General features: G+C 46.0%; 1 protein-coding gene across 1 annotated transcript in view; it reads left to right on the top strand.

Moving 5' to 3' along the window:
- LOC134664331 (uncharacterized) overlaps positions 1 to 22,551 on the top strand; it is a 395,099-nt gene extending 372,548 nt beyond the window's left edge. Inside the window, exons 10-15 of the mRNA XM_063520904.1 lie at positions 2,385 to 2,552; positions 3,043 to 3,245; positions 16,232 to 16,397; positions 17,894 to 18,033; positions 18,411 to 18,525; positions 18,638 to 22,551. Coding sequence (XP_063376974.1) covers positions 2,385 to 2,552; positions 3,043 to 3,245; positions 16,232 to 16,397; positions 17,894 to 18,033; positions 18,411 to 18,525; positions 18,638 to 20,101 — 2,256 coding nt within the window. The 3' untranslated portion in view covers positions 20,102 to 22,551. The remainder of the gene's footprint in view (positions 1 to 2,384; positions 2,553 to 3,042; positions 3,246 to 16,231; positions 16,398 to 17,893; positions 18,034 to 18,410; positions 18,526 to 18,637) is intronic.
- The last annotated feature ends 209 nt before the right edge of the window (positions 22,552 to 22,760 follow it).

A 22,760-nucleotide genomic window follows, 5' to 3' on the forward strand; every position in this document is an offset into this window, starting at 1 on the left:
TGTGGATATTGCATATAAATAAGCAGATAGGCGCGCAAGCGTAATTAGTCTCTTTTTTCATGGCAAATATTGTAAATATATCGAATAGATACATCATATTTCCAACATTTTATAAATGCGGAACATTTTGGACAGGTGAACCTATTGGAACTTATCTAATGCCTAACTTATCTGCTAATTAACATACTGAAAACTTTTTATAGTCCTGGAATAAAGCTCAAGAGCGAGCCCTCCGAGGGCAGATATTTATGAGGAGGGTCTCACAAAGATCTGCTCCCGGGAGCCTCTTCTTGTGCTAAGTTAAAAATACGGGTTGGCCGTATCAGGGAAATTTCTTGTAACTTTGTAACCGTTTAAAGGCCAAGCTTTACAAAAATCCAGAAAGTTCATGAAACAATGGTTCAACACCATCTAGAACTGGAGAGGAGCGTCCCATTCCCACCCCTTTCTGCGAGTTCCACAAAGAAAGAGCAGGCAGCTCGGAGCGTCCGATTGTGGCGCGCCTTCCTGCAAGGCTGAAAGCCGAGCTTTCGCAGGAGAGTAGACTTTAAATTGTTTCAATGCCGAAATGCAAGCGATGCCGAAAGGCGAGCTCCGCATGAGGTGTTCAAAATTTCTTTTAACTATTGGCAGCGGGCACAATCGTGCGAGGTCAAAGACTGAGCTTCAGTGGAGCTGACCTCAAACAAGAACCAATAGCCGAATGTATTAAAAAGCAAGGCCGACGGCCCGGGGGAGCTTCAGATAGGGGCACATTTCCGTACAAGGCCAAACATCAATCTGTAAGAGTGCAGAACTTTGCTAAGTGAGGCCAAAGGCCGAGATCCGCATAAACGCTGAAAGCCCAGTCCGTCTGATCACGTTGCGCTTCCATAGAAGACCTAACTTGAGAACTAAGAGAGCTTGAAATTTAACCAATGTGATCTCGGACCCTCCTGCGGCTTGACCTTTGCATTTTTCCTCGAAAGTGCGACTTGTTGAGTCTACAACCCTATGGAGTTTGTTATTTATAATAAGTATTTTGATTATTCGGGCGTACTCGGCCCTTGGCCTCTATCCACACAGGGTTTTCATGTTTCGTAGAGTACGCTCTTCGACATCTAACGGCTTTAGAGCTCAACATCGTGTTTGCGGTCCGCTAGTTTGCTTTTTAATACACATTTGTTCGTCTCCAAGCTCTGCTGTCCTGCAGCCTTACTTTGGCCCGCCGTTCCCTTTGAAACGACTTATCATGGTAGTGTCCTAAATCTAATATCTGGCCACTTCATTATTTAAAAAAACAACATCTGCTCTTTACAAAGACGGCTAAGTCACTTTACCTACTAGAAAGTTTAAAATTATGCCGCAGTTCTCTCCCGAATAATATCAAAACTAACGATTGTTTTTTATAGCAATTTCTAGATAATTTAAGCTTTTTTAATTTAATTTATGTAAGCAGTTTTTTACATTACGAATCTCATTATTATATGTTTCTAGTTCTGACAAATAATGAGACCGAAAAGAAATACTGAAACATCGTAAAAAGTATTGTTAAAAAGTAGGTTATTATATGAAACAGGTCAACAGGGTAGATATACTTTTTAAAAGCCAAGCTATTTATGGTTCCATCGTTTAAAATATTATCACTTTGATTTTGACTAATAAAGTTAATTTATATTTAATATAATTTCATTTACTTCTATTCGTGTTTCATTACCTTCCCTTAGTTTTTCATTTCCATCTGTGCCTTCATTGCTTTCCTTATTTGTTTTCCAAAAGTATAACTAGTATATAGGTGCCTTTCTTAAAATAATATACACAATACGTATACACATCCACAATATCAAAATCTACACTGTAACTTCAAAATAAAAAAAATCTCCAAAAAAGTGGCAAATCGGCACGAAACGGTAGAACGACCCATATAAAATAATAAAATCTGATACTCGTATGTGTAGGTATCCTGATAATCACAATCATGTGGGTAGGCTAAGCAATTTTTGAATAAAGTAGTCTATGCTCGGGAATGGTCGTTTGTATATCCCCTGACATGGCGCAGTCGGTAAAAAAAATAATATGAAAAATGGATTTGATCTGAACACAATTATGAGTGTGTGTGTGTTGGAGAGTCCCTACTCTACCCTAATTGTGTTCTAATCTTGGGGAGAGTAGGGACTCTCCCCATTCCCCCTGACCCTTTATTGCGTCAGTTTACCGTCGAGTGCCTATTTCCGTCCACTTGGCATAGTTGCTACAGAACTGATGCAATGACCCTATTTCTGAACCAGCAATGTCACATTTGACAGCTGACATATCAACACACACGTAAGGTTCCAGATTTCTGTAATAGGCTACTGAATAAGTATACCTAATTATGGCTACCATTGAAATCTATTTTTTTACAGGGTCCATGCTGCACGGCCTCATGCACACTGAAGTTCGGCGACAAATGTCGCTCCGACAACGGCTGTCGCGACGCGGCGCATTGCGACGGGAAACGCGCCGCCTGCCCCGCGAGCAGACACAAGGCGAACAAGACGCGCTGCGACAAGGAGCTGGTCTGCTTCATGGGGGTAATTTATAAAGTCTTTAGTAGCCTTTGTGTGACATTTTGTATCTTCAACCACTGTTGCAGTCTGTTATTGAACTGCAAAATAAACACTGACTGACTCCTCTATCTCCTGATTTATATACTTGTGTAAACCCTTAGCTGTACTTTTAGTAGGTACTGCGCTACTGCGTACCTAACGCAGTCTTCATGTACAAACAGCAACACTCCTAACTGTACATCAGTGGACCTTATTCCAAATACATAAGGTCCACCGACGTATAGTTGGTACCAGTGCATGCAGAGTTCGTTCATAGATTTGATTCATCATTCATCGGTTCTCCAGCATAAACATACAACTCCATTTCTCTTTAATTATTGTCATCCGTATGTTTTATACCCTCAAACATCGATGGTGTACGCGTAGACGTACGTGGGGCCGTATACGTATATGTTGCCCCATTAGCAGAAATCGTACATTATCCCTTGTATTAATTCTGTAATGTATATTCCAGGAGTGTACGGGCTCTATCTGCCTGGCGTACGGGCTGGAGTCGTGCCAGTGCGCGCCGCGCAAGGACGACCCGCGCTCGGCGTGCGAGCTGTGCTGCCGCAAGCCCGGGGGCCCGTGCGTCTCCTCCTTCCACTGGAACGCGGCCCCGTTCGACGTGCCCGACATGTACGCTAAGCCGGGCACGCCGTGCAACGACTACAACGGGTAAGCCTATTTCTAATGCAACCATTAACCGATCAACAAAACTATGTGCCGATGTTATCCATCTGCAGTTAGGTCGGCGGTCAGAGATGATTTTGACTTGTTTTTGTCCCTACTGTTTTTTTATCATTGTCTGAAATAACAAGCGAGAAATTATATAAAAATTTTACCTTCCAATAAAATTATTATTATGTTTCCTATCCACATCGGATATCTTCATTGTTTCATTGAGAGAGTAACGCGATCGTTGACCAATGATGCCGCTAGCGTCTATGTAGTCGCTCCGCCCCACGCCGTGACGTAGTTCCGCTTCCACTTCCTGCGAACCGTTGCTCGCTTCCCGCCACTCGCCACCGCCATGACATTGTTGAGGAGAAGTACCGTCGGCATAAAAGTAGCCTAGTAGCCTGCCAGGAAGGCATTACTCAGATATCCGATGTGGATAGGAAACATAATAATAATTTTATTGGAAGGTAAAATTTTTATATTATGTGTTCCGTACTCCACATCGGATATCTTCATTGAGACCTGTTTATTATCTCCTGGTGGCGAGTTAGCGGGCGCGCAAGCGATAGGGCTACACCTACTGTCATAGAACTCAGAGAACGAATAAATATGTATACACCATATTGCAACCCATGAAATCACAGTGACTCGTTATAATGTGAATTACAGGAAATTGAGAATTGAAATTGTAATCTCAGGTTCGAAACTGGTCTAAGAGAATTCTCATTCGAAATCGCATCCGATCCGCAGAATCTCGGCGAGTCATGTTCCCAATTAACTTAAGCGAAAATATCGCTAAGTGAATAGCTTTCCAGCCAATTTAGTTATTAAGTACATCGTGGATCAAAAGCAATCGTAGGCGAGGCCGGCTTGGATGAGACTGTGGCTGAAAGAAATAAGCGAAGTGTCCCCTAACATTTTGTGTAATTCTCGCAAGGTGACGTACCCAGACTACCTACTTATACTGGGTCTATACTTTATTCCGGAGCTTCTAAGAGTCCAGTCGGTAAGACACGTTATCTGGTTTAGAGCCGAATTTCGGACACAAAATAATAGCGTTAAAGTTATCTATGTAATTGCCCGGGCTACAGTGTAGTAGAGTAAGGTCATTGACCCTGCTGCCTGATGCTAACAGCAAAAGTGCGGCAGCTATTCTATCGTACTTCTTCTAACGTACCTAACGTTGTAGGGCTATTTAAATTAGGGCAAGTAGATGTCTCGCGTCCCAAGCTGGTGCTTTGGGAGGCGCTGGTCTCGCTATTAATGGCGTTGGAAGAAGGCATAGTGTCCGATAGTGGTTCATACACAGCACTTGTAAGAGGCTTATGAACGAGTATCGTTCTGAAAGCTAACATGGATAATAGAAATAGACGTCTGAGATAGCTCGCTACTTCACTGGATAGAGGTACCTGGCAGTTGATCTTATTTTTGATGCACCATAAAGACCGTTTCTACATTGTGGCCGTACATGCAGCCTAGACAAGGGGACGATCTAGGGGCTCCCGTTACTGTTTTCTATACAAACACAGTACCGGAATCGGGAATATCCGGTTCTTCCATATTAGTGAGACAGTGACAGTTGCGTTTCGTTCGCTACGTAGCGTTAGACCTTGGCATGTTATATGCATGCGCCAGTCACGCCAGTAGCGGACGTCACTCCTGATCCCGCCAGCTCGGTGTTGGAGCGTCCTATCTGACAGGAGCTACGCCTCATTCTTAAGGTCGTTGACTCGTAAGGGAGGGCGGTCTGACGTTGTGTTCACTAGGATCGCCAGTAAATTGCAAGCTTACCACAGCTGCTTTAAGACTCCTTATCACGCCGTCGCAGTACACAGACTAGGCTGGGAGGTGGAGACATCCATGCCAAGTCTCACAGGCAGCTGTCAAAGGTCGTGGTAGCAGTTCAATGAGTCTGTTAAGAAATACCGTGGCACAGTGCGAGCTAGGGCTCTCGAAAGCGGAGGCCGGCCAACAAGGCGCCTGTCAGGTGAAGACAGTCTCGGCGGCTGCTGGGCGCAGCTGCCACTCGGGCGCGCAGTGACTTCTTGATAAACCGTTGCCCTCGGGGGTTGTACCGACCTGGCAAGTAGCAAGCAACCAGCGCGACCTGTAGACGATCTGCTGGCATCAGCAGTTTTTGCGACAGCCGTAGTAACGGAAGGGATGTAGTGTCGCCGTCGTTTTATGTATACTGTACCGGTGCGGTTGTATGTTTACACTTCTGTCGTCAGCGCTGCAGATGCGGCCCGTTAACGGTTACTCTTCGCTGAAAGGGCCTTACCTCGTACATTGTCTACCAATATTGGAGATTGTAACGGACTGCTTGCATAAGATGAGGAAGAAAGTGGTGCGAGGCTTTCGGCAGCTCCGTGTTGCTGGGGACTGCGAAGGCTTCACCTTCCTCCATGAACTAAAGTTTGCGAATTTGAGACTGAACAGAAGGCATTGAGTCTCATTTCTGCGAGAAACTCTGCAGCAAGGCAGGCCTGTATGTCGCGAAAAAGAAAACTTTCAATCGGTGTGTTGTGCCGCGTGTCCCACGTGATGTCTAGGAGCGTGATGGTCTAATTCGCTTTATCCGAAGAGACACCCTATATCGAGTTAGTATAGGGCATCGAGTTAGTATAGGGCATCGAGTTAGTAGCATGCTTTTAAGGAAATCGAACTGATGAAATCAAGTCTAAAATCGATTTTGGCGCTTTGCGTAACAAAACTGTTTCGATAAAGTCGAATACAGACAGATGGAAACTGCTGGAGTTGCGATAGGCAGACACTCATATTGGCACGTCTGTGCATATTGAGTGATCAGCACATTTAATGTAGATCTTGCGCCTCCACTCGATAAGGGATTTCCTCTTCGATCACGTAGAATAAGTATATATAATGTGAGTATAACAAGTATTAGGAGATTAGAGTGTACAAGCTGGAAGGTATTACATCTGTCAACCGGTATACTGTGTTTACTGAATCGTCCCTTCCACCCCGGCGCTCCGCCTATTACATGGCGACCGTGACACGTGAGGACTTTGCGTGAGGATACTGCGAGTATAAGATCATCATGGACGACGACAGTGAAGAGGACTTTGAGGACGAGGCGGCGGCGTCGAACTTATCCAGTGATTTGTCTTGTTAATTGGTAATCAACAGTACCAAAATGAGAGTTCATAAACTGAAGAATGTGGTCATAATAGTGACCGTGGCCAGTATCAACATCGCTTCATTGGCTTCAGCGGGTTTGGATTTGACGGAGGTCCGAGATGTATGTCGTCGGCTACGCATCTGGGTCTGGTTACGCATTGCTGCCGGGTGCTGGGAGCGTCGCGTCGAGCGAGGTGGACATTTTTAAGGGTATAAAATTTTGCGTGTTTTCTGTTTTTTTTATCTGTGTGAATTATTTTTCTACTTAGTTAACTTTAAGGATTTATTAGAAGTATTACGTGTTTTAAAGGAGATAAGTGAATTTATTAGTTAAAGGTTGGTGTAAAGAAGTTGCAGCTGTGGATTTTAAAAAATCGCGTTTAAAACGGTAGAAAGATTTGAGTATTTACTCTTGGAGATTCAGGGTAATAGTATGGTCGGATAATTAATTACCGATTTTTATTTAAAGACGTCTTTGCATTCTGAAAATGATTGTAACGAATTTATTTTTGCACACTCAAACTATAATCGCGGTACGATTAGTGCGAATCAGCAAGGTCGAGGACGGGTGTATTTGCGCGAGTAGGCAGAAATCAAACAGTTGCTGTAGGTAACATGGATAGTGTAATGTCAATGTTATTCAGCACGTGACTTAGATGACAAACGTAATTAATTTGTTTTTTTTTTTCGTGTCTGACGAAGATTATGTAAATATGTGGTCTTATAATACTAGTAATCACGTAGTGGTAACTTGTTCAAATAAGGAATTTATCAGATATGAGTTAAGAGTTGCTAGTTTAGGATTCTGAAGGATTAAACTTAAACAAATAAACTGGACACGACACTCTGGTACTACGTCTTTAAAGCTTGGCCAGCCTAGAGTAGTAGATATCATAAATAGGACACAGGAAGATACAGAATTAATAATTTGCGCGAGTAAATAATGACGAGATTGATGGAAGATGCGTAATAGCGAACCGGTAAAAATGATACTGATAATGGTGTTGGTGTGAACTCTACAATTTATATAAATCAAGATTCTCCATGAACGAAGGCACGCTTAGACGTATCGTTACGAGACTTGATTATGTTATGGGAAGGTCCCAATGCAGACATTAGGGTTATGGCTCATTGTGGAAAAGGTTAAATGTAGTAGAGTTGTTATATATTAAAAATGAGCTCAAATAAAAAGTATGTTACTAGGTGAACTAAGTAAGGTTTTTCGCGCGGGACAAGATGAATTACCTAGGTTATGTATGAATTATTTCGTTGTTAACGAAAATTACCGATCGGGAAATGATTGAAGTTATACTAAAGGATTATTATTGTTACTAACTAGTGGACATGCTGGTAGTACTAAACGGATTGACGGTATCTAGGAGTACGAGTATTATTGGAAAAACTACATTATATAAAACGAAGTATAGATTCTCATAAGCAGGATTTTAGCTGTAGACGGTTGTCGAGAGATAATCTTTCTATAATTATAGCTACCTATCACAGCTACAACATCTTTTGCGAAGCATTTTTTTTAGATTACTTGGACTTGGATAAAGCAGACCCAACACTGTGAAACGAAAATTATGATTGTTTGTTATTGTTATTTTATATTGAACTATAATTGTTTTATCACTTGTATAATTTGTATTTTATTCTGACTTGTAAAATGTACTTGTATTTTTACCAATAAAAATCTGTATTCTGTATTCTGCAGGATGTAAGACAAGTATATTATAACTTTGAAATGTGAAATATTAATTGTGAAATGCAATGTTTGTATTAGAAATAGTTTTTTTTAATCAAACATATGAAATATTATATTATAAGTCAAACATTGTTAATTTTAAGATAGGTGATTTAGTATTAGTTAAGAATGAATGTTACAATAAATTAAATGACCTATATTTAGGACCATATTAAATAAAATAAATGATAGGGTCAAATTTAAAGGTAATTAAAAATAATACAGATTATTTAGTACATAAGAATAGAGTAAAGTTGTATCACCGATAGTGTTCTTTTCAGGGGAGGGAACCCCCTACCTTTTCAGGGGAGGTGCGATAGGCAGACACTCATATTGGCACGTCTGTGCATATTGAGTGATCAGCACATTTAATGTAGATCTTGCGCCTCCACTCGATAAGGGATTTCCTCTTCGATCACGTAGAATAAGTATATATAATGTGAGTATAACAAGTATTAGGAGATTAGAGTGTACAAGCTGGAAGGTATTACATCTGTCAACCGGTATACTGTTGTGGGAACACTCGACTGACATCATGTGTTTTGGCAGAAACACGGAATTGTTCTGAAAAGAACAGTTTGCGATCGACTGACACTCTGCGATTAAACAGAGAAACATGACGTGCCCTGACAAGGGCAGTTTTATGTTGCTCTGAGAAGAGCATTTTACGTTGCCCTGATAAGGGCAGTTGCGTGCTCAGAAAAGAGCACTTTTATATTGTCCTGAGAAGGACAGTGTAATATCCGGAGCCCGCAGCATCCTCGTCGATCTCGTCGTGTCTTCAACCAGCGAGCACGTAGCAGCGGAGCGAGGCACGGCGATGCGACGACACGATGTTAACTCCACGGCGGCCGGCGAGCGAAAGGACACGCGCCGTCGGCGAACTCAGTTTTATTACAGCGCGGCACGCGCCGCGCCTGCGCAGTGGCACGCGCGCGCCCTCTCGCTTGCGCCCGCGCCCGCGCACCGACTATTCTCCATCTCACTCTATTATAAATATTTCTCTTTCTTGCTTTTCTTCTAATTGTGTATATATACCGTGACTTTTGTAAATAAATATTCCATTCTTGTACATAGCAACAAGCGTTTCACTTCAACTACTTCTGCGACCTTCTGATCCACTCATAGCCCTACCTAGCTATAGTGGTGACCCCGACGTGATTTGAACACGCAACCTTCTGATCCACTCATAGCCCTACCTTGCTAAAGTGGCAATCATACCTACCGTGCGCAGTATAGATGTGCAACAGTCGTACCACAACATACTTGCCGACTACCCTGGTACAACTCGCCTCACCTCCATGAAGCTCAGCCCGAAACACAACGTCGAACATTTCATCGAAACAACCGGACCACCACTTCACTGCAGACCACGTCCGATTGCACCGCACCGCTACGAACTCGTGAAGAAGGAATTCGCCAACATGATGGAACAGGGCCTATGCAGACCAAGCAAAAGCCCTTGGGCATCACCTCTTCACGTCGTACCGAAGAAAAATGGTGAATTACGTGTGTGTGGCGATTACCGACGGCTTAACGCAATCACTAAGCCCGACCGCTACCCAATCCCACGCATACGTGATTTTACCTACCAACTCGCCGGCAAGCAAATATTCTCCACTTTGGACCTCAACCGCGCCTACCAACAACTACCAATAGCAGAGCAAGACGTCGAGAAGAGCGCCATCATAACACCATTCGGCTTATTCGAGTTTCCAAGAATGTGCCCCGGCCTAAAAAACTGCGGGCAGACATTCCAACGCTTCATACACGAAGTACTGCGCGACCTCGATTTCGTTTTCCCATTCGTCGACGATCTACTTATCGCGTCAGCCGACCAAGCTACGCACGAGAAGCACCTACGCGCCGTACTAAGCAGACTCGAAGACTACGGTATCACTATCAACCCGTCGAAATGCGTATTCGGACAGCCATCGGTCAAGTTCCTGGGCTACGAAGTCAGCAAAGACGGCATTCGACCACCTACCGAGAAAGTTCAAGCAATCATCGACTACCCTAAGCCGAAAAACATCGATGAACTACGAAGATTCCTCGGCATGCTGAATTTTTACCGCGAAAATATAAAAAACGCCGCACAAATTCAAGCACCACTCTGCAAATACCTACACAATGCGAAGAAGCGCGACAAGACCGAAATCAGCTGGGACGGCGAAGCTGACGAAGCTTTCATCGCGTGCAAAGCGAGCATCCAAAACGCCGCTTTGCTCGCGCACCCCTCCCACCACGCCCCGCTAGCAATATTTAGCGATGCGAGCGACAGAGCCGCGGGAGCATCGCTAAACCAATTCGTGAACGAAGCTTGGCAACCACTTGGCTACTTTTCCAAGAAATTCTCCGACGCCCAGACCCGCTACAGTACCTTCGACCGTGAACTACTAGCGATATACCTGGCTACGAAGCACTTCCGGAAGATGTTCGAAGGACGCGAACTTATAATATTCACCGACCACAAGCCGCTCACCTACGCATTCACCAAAACAAGCAATAACAACGAATCACCGCGCCGCACCCGTCAGCTGTTATATATCAGTGAATTCACTACCGATATACGACACATACCCGGAACGCAAAATGCCGCTGCAGACGCCCTATCTCGCATCGAAGCTATCGCATGTCCATCTCCTATCGACTACGAACAACTAGCAAGAGCGCAAGAGCGAGATAGCGACACCATCCAATCACTCGCACAGCAAGACAACCTATCCATGAAACAAGTCACAATTCCCGGAACTACAGTCAAACTCTACTGCGAAACATCGACGCCGCACTTACGACCTTACGTACCCGAAGAGCATCGCCGTGCCGCTTTCAACGCAGTACACAACATAAGTCATCCTGGAATCAGAACGTCACGCAAACTCGTCGCTCAACGCTACTTTTGGCCCGGACTAAATGCCGATGTAGGCAAATGGGCAAAAGTCTGCGTTCACTGCCAACGTGCGAAAATCCAGCGACACACTGCAAGCCCTATTTCAAGTTTCCCGCTAACTACAAGATTCGAGCATATCCACATCGACCTTGTAGGACCGCTACCTACTGCCGCCAGCGGACACCGATACCTACTTACTATGATTGACCGCGCAACCAGATGGCCCGAAGCAACACCATTATGCGAGATCACCGCCGAAGACGTCGCTAAAGCCCTATACGAAGGCTGGATCTCCCGCTTCGGCTGCCCCGCTACCATCACGACCGACCAAGGACGGCAATTCGAGAGTCGAGTATTTGCGTCACTCACCCGCTTACTCGGCATCGAAAGAACCCGAACTACGCCATATCATGCCCAAGCGAACGGTATGATTGAGAGGTTCCATAGAAGTCTCAAGGCCGCACTCAAGGCCAGGCTACAGAACGACAAGTCATGGATCGACACATTACCTAGCGTTCTACTTGGACTACGAGCCGCACTACGCACAGACACCGGTGTAAGCCCAGCCCTACTCACTTACGGCTGCAGTGTACGATTACCCGGCGAACTGTTACTACCTACGCGCGATGACGTCATCATGGATTCCGATTTCGTCGAAAAACTACGAGCGACCATACACAGCCTAACACCGACAGCAATGATCCCGCATGGCAACAAGAAACCTATCTTCGTGCATCGTGACCTTCAAACCTGCGAACAAGTATTCGTACGAGTCGACGCCGTAAAGAAGCCGCTACAAGCACCTTACGACGGACCCTACCGAGTACTAAAACGCAACGATAAAATATTCACTCTGCAGCTACCTAATCGCCAGATGAATATTTCGATCGACCGCCTAAAACCCGCATTCATCATCGCCGACACCGAGCAAGATATACCTACAACTTCAACGACAGCAACAAATATACCTACAACTACAACGACTAGTACAACGATCGCAACGAAAATACCTACAGCTACAACTACGAGTCTACCTACAGCTACAACAGCGAACAAAACTACGCAACCGACTGTACCCACATCACAACAAAACAACAACAACCAACAACAGAAAAAAGGCATCCTGAAACGAAGAAATGAACCAGACACAACCACAACCACGCAAGTTCCTACTAGCGCGAGCACGACACGCCGAGGCCGCCCTATTCGCCTGCCGGTACGCTTCGCTTGAGGGGGAACCCTGTGGGAACACTCGACTGACATCATGTGTTTTGGCAGAAACACGGAATTGTTCTGAAAAGAACAGTTTGCGATCGACTGACACTCTGCGATTAAACAGAGAAACATGACGTGCCCTGACAAGGGCAGTTTTATGTTGCTCTGAGAAGAGCATTTTACGTTGCCCTGATAAGGGCAGTTGCGTGCTCAGAAAAGAGCACTTTTATATTGTCCTGAGAAGGACAGTGTAATATCCGGAGCCCGCAGCATCCTCGTCGATCTCGTCGTGTCTTCAACCAGCGAGCACGTAGCAGCGGAGCGAGGCACGGCGATGCGACGACACGATGTTAACTCCACGGCGGCCGGCGAGCGAAAGGACACGCGCCGTCGGCGAACTCAGTTTTATTACAGCGCGGCACGCGCCGCGCCTGCGCAGTGGCACGCGCGCGCCCTCTCGCTTGCGCCCGCGCCCGCGCACCGACTATTCTCCATCTCACTCTATTATAAATATTTCTCTTTCTTGCTTTTCTTCTAATTGTGTATATATACCGTGACTTTTGTAAATAAATATTCCATTCTTGTACATAGCAACAAGCGTTTCACTTCAACTACTTCTGCGACCTTCTGATCCACTCATAGCCCTACCTAGCTATACTGTGTTTACTGAATCGTCCCTTCCACCCCGGCGCTCCGCCTATTACAGAGTCCTCCTGGCCCCTTTCTCTTAGCACCGGAAACTCAAGCTTGTTCAGGCGCAGCGGGTTTATTTGTCCCATTTTGTTTATTATGGCTTTTCGCACGAGTTCGTCTTTGTAAGACGGAACTTAAGCTGGAGAGCGCGAGCAAGCAGAGATAATTATGTGAAGTCTGCAGACCTTTTCGATGCCTTTCACCTCGGTTTCGAGCGGTCGCACAGGGCCTTGTCGCTAGCTGTTCTCTGGTTGGACCACTCCATGGCCTCGAGAAGTCGTAGGAGCTTCGAAGCGACACAGCGAAGTCGATCAGCACCTTTATGAAGCCCGGGAACACGACGTATTTTCCTCTGAGTATCGACATATCTTACCGCTTTCAACTCCGGGCAGTCGAGCCGCGCTAGGACGGGGCTCTTTACGACCTTGTCTGCCGTCGCCGGAGGATTCTTTAACCGAAACCAAGAGCTTAGCGGTCTGTTCGTGCTGTACCATACCATACCTATACCTGCACCATAGCTATAGGCGCCTGCGTACCTCAATGGAACCATGTGGACAGGACAAAACTGATACTGTGGCGCCCAGCGAGCAAGGGACGACATCGTCGTAGTTGCAGCATCGGTGGGCAGCATCGGCGTGATTGTGGCAACCGCCGCCGCTCGGGAGGCGCCGGTGCGTGAAGCTAGGGGCGCCATCGTGGCGGCCGGCTCGGGGGGGGGCACCGGTGCCTGAGGCCGGGCGACTCATGGCGGCCGCCACTGGTTCGGGAAGCGCTGGTGCGTGAGGCGAGGACCCATAGTGGCAGCCCGCTCTAGAGGCGTTGTCGCGTGAGGCGGGCGGCTCCATCGTGGCGGCCGCCGCCACCGGCTCGGGAGGCGCCGGTGCGTGAGGCGAGAGGCGCCATCGTGGCGGCCAGCTCGGGAGGCACCGGTGAATGAGGCGGTCGCCGTCTGGCTGGCTGGTCTGGGAGGCACTGGTGTGAGGCGAGAGGCGCCATCGTGGCGGCCAGCTCGAGAGGTGCCAGTGCGCAGGTGGTGGTGCCATCGTGGCGGGCGGCATCATCGTGGCGGGCAGCGCCATTGTGGCAGCCGCCGCCACCGCGTCGATGCGTAATGCGAGAGGCGCCATCGTGGCGGCCAGCTCGGGGGGCAGGCGGTGTCATCGAGCGGGCGGCGCCATCATGGCGGCCACCGTCGCCAGGCTCAGGTGCGAGAGGCGCCGTCGTGGCGGCCAGCTCGACAGGCGCCGGTGCGCGTGACGGACGTTACCGGCACGGGAGGCGCCGATGGCTAGGCTCGTAGTTGCACGCATCATCACGGCGACGCTGTTGCCCTCGGCGGTGCCATCGTGGTGGCCACACCGGCGCGTAGGTCACCAGCGACGTCATGACGGCCGGCAACCAACGCGGCGATCGTCGCTGTACTCGTAGCATTTCCACTGCTTACACGTAACTTACCTTCCTTCCGCTCGAGCAGTCGGGACGCAGAAGCGGTCCGCCTTCACCTTGGCGCGATCCACCCGCGATGCGCCCGCAGCTGCAGGAGCGGGCGTGTGACGTCTCGCAGAGCCACGCGGATCTCTCGGAGTCCCGCTGGACTGGAAGCGTCCGCACCGCAACTGCAGCAATAGGAGCGGGCGTAGCAACAGGAGCGGGCGTGTGACGTCTCTCGGAGTCCCGCGGACTGGAGGCGTCCGCACCGCGACTGCAGCAACAGGAGCGGGCGTGTGATGCCTCTCGGAGTCCCGCGGACTGGAGGCGTCCGCACCGCGACAGGCGTCCGCACCGCGACTGCAGCAACAGGAGCGGGCGTGTGACGTCTCTCGGAGTCCCGCGGACTGGAGGCGTCCGCACCGCGACTGCAGCAACAGGAGCGGGCGTGTGACGTCTCTCGGAGTCCCGCGGACTGGAGGCGTCCGCACCGCGACTGCAGCAACAGGAGCGGGCGAGTGACGTCTCTCGGAGTCCCGCGGACTGGAGGCGTCCGCACCGCGACTACAGCAACAGGAGCGGGCGTGTGACGTCTCTCGGAGTCCCGCGGACTGGAGGCGTCCGCACCGCGACTGCAGCAACAGGAGCGGGCGTGTGACGTCTCTCCGAGTCCTGCGGACTGGAGGCGTCCACCGTGGCCCGCAGCGTCGCGGTGTCTCGGAGTCACCTTGGACGACAGCAGAAGAAAGACGCGGCGCGCGCGGGCGGGGGCGGGCGCCGGGCCCGCGCCCCCGCGCCGGGGGACGGGGCGCCCCGGTCGCGCCGCAACTAACAACACGAGGTACTCCCAGGCTACTGCCTGAGAACCCTCCGCGAGTGACGAAGTAACTTCTGAACGCCAATAAAATTAGAATATCTTAAACTGGCTCACCGGATGGTTCGAGACAATCCAAACCTCCTTATCAGCGAAGCGCGGCGCCCGAAAGCAGCGCGCGCAGGCCGTCCGCCGCCGCGCCGCCCGGGCGCCGCCGCCGCCGCCGCAGGCACGATGACCGCGCGTTCCCTCTCCGATGCGGAGCGACTTGTTACCACTTGTTAACAAAAACCACTGACGCACTTCCTACTTCGATCTCGAAAATGCGAGTTAACGGTAACGATTTTAGCAGCATGGAATGTGAAAATTAATTTAGCAAGAAAAAAAGTGGGTAGAATCGAAAAGCACCGTTCGATGACTTCGATCGCGAGACCGCCAAAAGACTAATAGTGGCGATCTCTGCCATATCTCACTATTTAATCGACCGAGCTTTGGATCGGAAATGTTAAAGCACCATGCTGCAAAAATATACGCAAAAAATATTTGCGGACCATCGGTCAAGACGGTCGACGAAACAATGTCATGGCGGTGGCGAGTGGCGGGAAGCGAGCAACGGTTCGCAGGAAGTGGAAGCGGAACTACGTCACGGCGTGGGGCGGAGCGACTACATAGACGCTAGCGGCATCATTGGTCAACGATCGCGTTACTCTCTCAATGAAACAATGAAGATATCCGATGTGGAGTACGGAACACATAATAAAAAAATATATCTAGTTACGCTAGTTACAGATAGATATTTATAATAAGTGTCTTTAGTTAGATCGATCGTTAATAGTGTATAGATCGGCATGGCACAAAAACATTGGTTCGTCTACATATTTCTCGCTACTGACTACTTACATCGATAATCTTTTAGCTTTTAGTCAAAGTGCTCTGCATCCATTTTTACCAGCAGGGCTACAAAACGTTCGTAATTTTTTAAGAGTCCTAACAATTACTTATATCACAATCACAAGTAATGGATGTAAAACACATTAATTACTAAAATATTGCTGATGCAGGTACTGCGACGTGTTCCAACGCTGTCGCGAAGTAGACCCGTCGGGTCCGTTGGCCACTCTGCGGAAACTCCTGCTCTCGGACGAGAGCATTGCCGGCTTCAAGCGCTGGGTGCTCCGCCACTGGTACGCCGTGCTGCTCATCTTGCTGGCCGTCATCGCTTTGTTGGTGAGTTATCAACTAAACTAAGTATTCGTCACGAACAGATATATTTGTGGCGTCTCCTCTAGCTGTCACTGCCAACGTCGTGCCATAATAATCTAACAGATGGCGTTAGGGAGCTAGTAACGCAATTAGTAAGAGACCTACATCGCGCTTACGGAGTTTTAAATGTCAGTTGCTATATAAGTATATATCTTCCGACCAACTCTCAGCGGTTCTGTCCCCAGGCATAACACCCACCTGGAGAGTCAGTACTGTCTATTGCCTTTCTACCTCCTACATATTTCTTAACTCCTAGAATATTTCTCCTCAAGTTCTAACTTAAAAAAGCATAATTTATTGTGGACAAATATTGCGAAACAGTGAAAATAAGCATAGGTACATAGGAGACCTATTCAATGCCTGAATTGATGTCCTGGTGACGACTTCTTTGAGGTGCTTAGGCCTCCCGGAACCACCTCACGGAAGAGGAGGGAGAAACGGAGATGATACGTGCAAGAATCTGTCTTATGACAAGCGTTTTATGTTTGATAGTGACAATATTAACAGTGAGACAGTATAGCGGTCTTGTTAAACGAAACATAAGATTTCGTTGAGTAAACAACTTCTGAAGTTGACGACTATTTAAGATTTTAATGTATAATATTTATACAAACCGTATACCAATCACATAATAAAATTAAATAGTTATTTTTGTTTTTCTATTAATTTGATTGTTCCTTAGCGATGTTGCCGCATCTTAGATTCCGCAATCGATCTCGAGATAGACGCTAACAAGTATTAGCGTCTTACAGCCGAGGTATCGTGTTGTATCTAACTACTGTGTGTACTGTAACGCTAGACGAGTGAGGAACTTTGTATGCTAAGATTAAGGCTAGATTTAAATAGGATGCTACCTTTAATTTATAGTATAGGTACTCTAATCTAAGGGCACGTGTGTAAGTTGCACAGAGCGGGTGAGTGGATTAACGAAAAATTTTAGGTATGAGCAACGGTAACTGGATTTTACCTACTCAGCACCCGAATGCGTGCGCTCCATGCACCCACGCCAGCTAGCTAGCGGACGCCTTAAATTGCAAATAAGTACATGAGAGGCCTATAGGAAAGAAATATTAGAAAAGGCTAATCAAAATACAAAATATGATGACGACGTGAGTTTTCGTCGGACCTGTCAAACAGTTTTACTTTTCGACTGTGTCGAATACCGATTTTCATCTTATCTTGGTAATCCCAGTATTAAGTCCCCTTTCCACGTGATTTATATCAGCTCAGTTTTCAGAAGAATAGGCTAGTTTCCTATAAGCAACTTAAATTATTCATAAATCATAATACTTGTACAAAATCTAAATACGGATCATAATAGTAATACTTGTTAGGTAGGTATTAGTTTTTCTGATATTACCGTTTTCGTATCGCTAGTTTCATTAGTTGGTTTAAAGATTAACTTACTTTTAATTAGTAGATAAGTATAGATATAATTAACGCTAAACTCAACATTCCAGGTGGCCAGCACGCGCTTCCTGGGCCGCCACGGCAAGAAGCTGAAGTCGGTGACCATCATTCACTCGTCCACCACCGAAACTGTCCGTCTGCCTGACGCTGCCGACCCCAACGGGGGGCTGATCGTCCACACGGCTGTCAGGTGAATATTATGACTTCACCACATTACATTTAACTCCTTGAGAGCCGAGGGAAATGGAAAAGGCGTCTTAGGCCCACTTGCACCATCCCGCTAACCCGGGGTGAAGCAGTTAAGCCGTTTACCCAGTGTCAAATGGTATTGGTAACCATGGTAACACCAGGTTTAACCGGTTATCCCCGGGTTATTGGAATGGTGCAAGTGGCGCTTGTCAAAGGTTTTTAAATATGTATGCATTTGTATGAAGTCACGTGTGCAATATCGCGTCCGTTTTTTTTTAAATATAAAAGTCATTGTTATGTATTAAAAACATTCTTCTTTCCTTCCTTTATCCCCTTTATCTACATCAAATGACCGAAATTTACGTGTTCATTTTTCAGATCAAAACTTCCTCTGAAGAAGAAAGTTGCCCTCCGCACAAAAGCTTACCGCAATAAAAAGGATCATAAAAATAAGCAAGATAAGGCATCTCCGGCACACGCCGCCAAAACGAGGGTAAGTTGACACTTTTATAACCAATTAATGTGCAAAAATTTATTAAAATACCATTGGGAATATTATTTCCAAGGTGATAAAAAAGTTTGTAACGTTTTCGTTTTTATTTCAGAAACCAAGTCATCCGGCGAAACCGGACGACCCCGCCAAAGTACCGAAGGAAAGTGCCGTAGTGGTGACGAATGCGGAGGGGAAGTCTCCAAAACATGTCCTTCTGTCAAAACATAAAGCAAAAATAAAGAAACGAAAATCCAAAATCAAGAAAGAAACCATCGACTATAGTTCGATGCAGAAACATCCATCCACCCCCACTAAAGATACGGAAGCTTTAACGAAAGTTCAGAAGTGGCTTCTGAGCTCACCACAACCTACTGCCATTCCTAAATCTAAGTCTATACCCCTAGGACTCACCGAGCGAACGCATCGACAAGTGCAAAAGGGCACACGAAAAACGAGACCGTCCAAGAGCGCCACCAATCTGCTGTCCGGCGAGAAAGCTCGCCTGCAGGTCGTCTTCAAACCGCCGTTCAGATTCAGCGTGAAAATCTGCAAGAGCGACAAAACTAAAGTCGTCCTCGACAAATCTTCCAAACCCGACCTCGACAGAAAACGCCAGGAGGCGACCCCACAGACGACTTCCGGCGCGGACCAAGCCAAATCGAATCCTTCCCAAAGTAAACTTCTAAAACATTCCAATTCCACTAAAAATCAGGTAGAGACTGCCGCCCCGACATGTCCGAAACCGGCGGATAGGCCACAAAAGCAGGAGAGTCACGGATATGCGAATCTTCTGCCCCGTAGCGCAAGCGACTGCAAACTAGTGAAGAACGTCCCCGGAGCGAAAAATACGGGGCACAAAAAGAGCAACTCGGTCGGGCAGCGAAAGGAGACGACCGAGAGCCGGCAGAACCTCATCACGCACGAGGACGACGGCGCGCACGTGTACGAGAACGTGGCGCACGACGCGCTCGCGCCGCGCAGCTGCAGCATGCCGCGCCGCCAGCCCGCCGCCATCACGCGCCAGGCCAGCCACGGCCATCTGCCGCGCGTGCAGCCCCCGCTGCGCCCGCAGCGCGGCTCCTCCCGCCACAACAGCACCGGCGAGCTCGACCACCTCTACAACACCGTCGACACGCTCCGCCGCAGCCCCGACACCAGCGACACCAACACCGCCAGCTCGGCCGGCAGCCGGAGCCGGCTCCGGAACGAGCGCCAGACCAGCCTGGGAGACAAACGGTGCCCCTCGGCGGCGAAGCTGAAGCGGCAGATGAGCGAGAACGAGCTCGGGCGGGCCGACCTGCGCGGCTTCCAGCTCGTCGTCGGCAAGGACAAGCTGAAGCGGCAGTCGAGCGCCAACGAGCTGTGCGGGTCGCGCGTGCAGCTCGCCATGCCCATGTCGGCGGGCGCGGAGCCGCGGCCGCAGTTCTGCTGGAGCCAGCGCGCCAGCCTGGACGGCGAGCGCGCGCGGCACGGCAAGCGCAACTACACGTTCGGCGAGCTCAAGCACACCGTGCCCGACGCCCAGCCCCGGGGGGACCCCTCCGACGAAGACTTCTTGAAAATCATTGACAATTGAGTGGAGTGAAAAATTTGTGACGCGGTGCAGCTATTTTTAAATACGTGCGGACGAACTATCGACGTGTAGTCTGGCTAAGAAAGTTGTATCCACCGGGTTGACGAGTGATGCTACTTGAGTGTCGAAGTACTTCTATCTAGTGAATTCGATTTTCGTTAGCCGAGCCGCTAGCTAGTTGTGATCGCCGGCAGGTGTAAATATTGTAATTTGCTTTTAATATTAGATTTAATGTAACCTGCCACTGAAACGAATTATCACTCAGTCTACTCGAAGACCACTACTTGGAATATGTACTACTTTTTAGTGAATTTCTAAAACTAAATGACGACTTCGTGATCGTAGCACCGTCGAAATGATTGTAGACTAGCGATAGTCTCGTTTCACTGGACGATCTCTAAAAATGAATCTCTATTTTTTCTACATGCTATGTATTGTAAAAAATTACTCATTACTTATGTAAAGTGTTCATATACGATGATTTGAAGGATATTTTATAATACTTTACATAATTTCATTGTGTAATTTTACTTGCAGTATTAATTCAAAGAAATCTCCGACAAAATTATGAAGTTTAAATGATTCTTAGTACAATGATAGGGTTTTCTTGCAGCTAATCTAGCGCCAATGCAGTTAATTTAGATAGCCGTCAATTAACCAGTCAATCTATCAATCGACATTAAAATAGATGATTAAGATATTCAACTCCCATAAAAATATCTATGTCTAAAAAGATTTACTTAACGTAACTTTATGTAGGATTCTTTATCGTCCATTCGGATAGATACTATGCTGTTCTTATGATACCGTTTTTAATACAAGTAGATCAGCCGTAGGCATTAAATTACTTTGAAAAAAAAAGTTAGAAGCTTTGCAATCAAAAAAGTTCACTAATATTACAAACTTGCTGGTTTATTTCGGATTAGGAATAATACTGGCCATGACTACCTGTATCTGCTTACGCAACAAAGTTCAGGAAATGTATATGTGGATATTTATTGAATCCTACACAAAATCGACGTCCAAATGCTAATATTATACACATAATTAAAAGGTTTTATTAATAAGTACATTATTTTTTTATTAATATTGGATTTAACACGAACTAACAGACAAATAAAAAATGTATTGTCATACCTAGATAATAAGCGAACTCATGGCTGTTATTTCAGTTGGTTACTTATTGTGTTCTGCAGTATCTGGGATGGAATCTCACTTTAATAATTCAACGTATTAGTACGACAATATTGTAGTGTATATTACATTAAAAAGTGTTGATAATTATCCTATTATAGATGTTAGATACAAAATTATTATTTTTTGTTTTTAATTTAGGTCCCGCCTAAAATGTACAGACCATTTTCTCATAAGGAGTTTTGTCTATGGTCTCAAGAGTAGGATCCAAAAAGTGTGAAATGGAAATCAATATATTTTGCAAACGGAATTATTAGTACATAAATACCACAAGAATAACGAATAGAAGTACACAATTAAGTGCATTTTTCTATCTCAGATATTTATCAGAATGTGTTCCGGTATTTATGCGAATCGTGCGGTGCGGCGCAAAAGCTTTGTGGCCGCGGCCCGTCGTGTATGAGCTTCGTCGTAGGGAGGTAAGGTAAGGGTAAAACGTAAAACTATTGTGTAGAAATGGATTTCTAAGATGATACTAAAAGTATTGGAGATGTTACAAATTTGTATTTTTTAATGTTTCTTGTGTGGGTGATGTGGAAGTTGCGTTATCTGTGTCCGCATGATCCACATGGGTTGTGTTTAGAGTTTGTTCGACGCCTGTCGCTATATTTCTGTTTCAACTCGTAGCTCTATTGATGTTCTTCCTTATAATCGTATGTGTTAATTGTGCATTTTATAAAAGATAAATGTGATTAGATTATATGGAACTATGTAATGGTTTTCTTGTTTATATATAAATGATACTAATAGTAGTTTCAGATGTGTATCGAAAAGATTCATTACAATTTTAATTTTTCTGTATAGAAATCGTTTAAATGTTTCGATCATAGATTTAATGGACACATCTGACCACGATCTCGCTGTATTTGTTCCAAGTGCCTTATGAACAAATCGTTGCATTCCTACTATACATTCCAAATCCAACCTGAAAGCAAACAACTAGTTTTTTTTTACTGCCTTAACTTGTATCCTCCAATTTTATTTATAATGTATTTATGAACTGGAATTATGGTCTGATGCAAATTAAATATAATATTTAGCGTTAAATATATTCTGTAGCCAACAGTACTTAAATAACGTTAGTCTGTGATAGATTTTCGGTTTCACTTATTTTTCTGCCGAATAAAACACAAATGTTCTACTTTCGCTGTTGTTCTAATTAAGGCTTATACCTAAATACAAATTTGTAATAAATTCATTTTCTAACGTATTTACTATTTCTTTCTGCATTTTTTAAATATTAAAAGAATACAACAAAATCATATTTTTTTTATTGTAATAATGTATCCGTACCGCCAGCAATGCCGCCAGGCTAAGCGTATACCTACCTACCTGAATATTTTACTTGTTTGTTGTCGTTGTGGCTTAGTAGTCCAAAATAGAGAAAAAATAATTTTAAATCAAATCATGACAAAGTTACATTACAATAATAAAAAAGTTTTAATTTTGTGTGCCTTTTTATTTAGAG

Source organism: Cydia fagiglandana, chromosome 5, assembly GCF_963556715.1.
Source record: "Cydia fagiglandana chromosome 5, ilCydFagi1.1, whole genome shotgun sequence".
NCBI classification, from domain to species: Eukaryota; Metazoa; Arthropoda; class Insecta; order Lepidoptera; family Tortricidae; genus Cydia; species Cydia fagiglandana.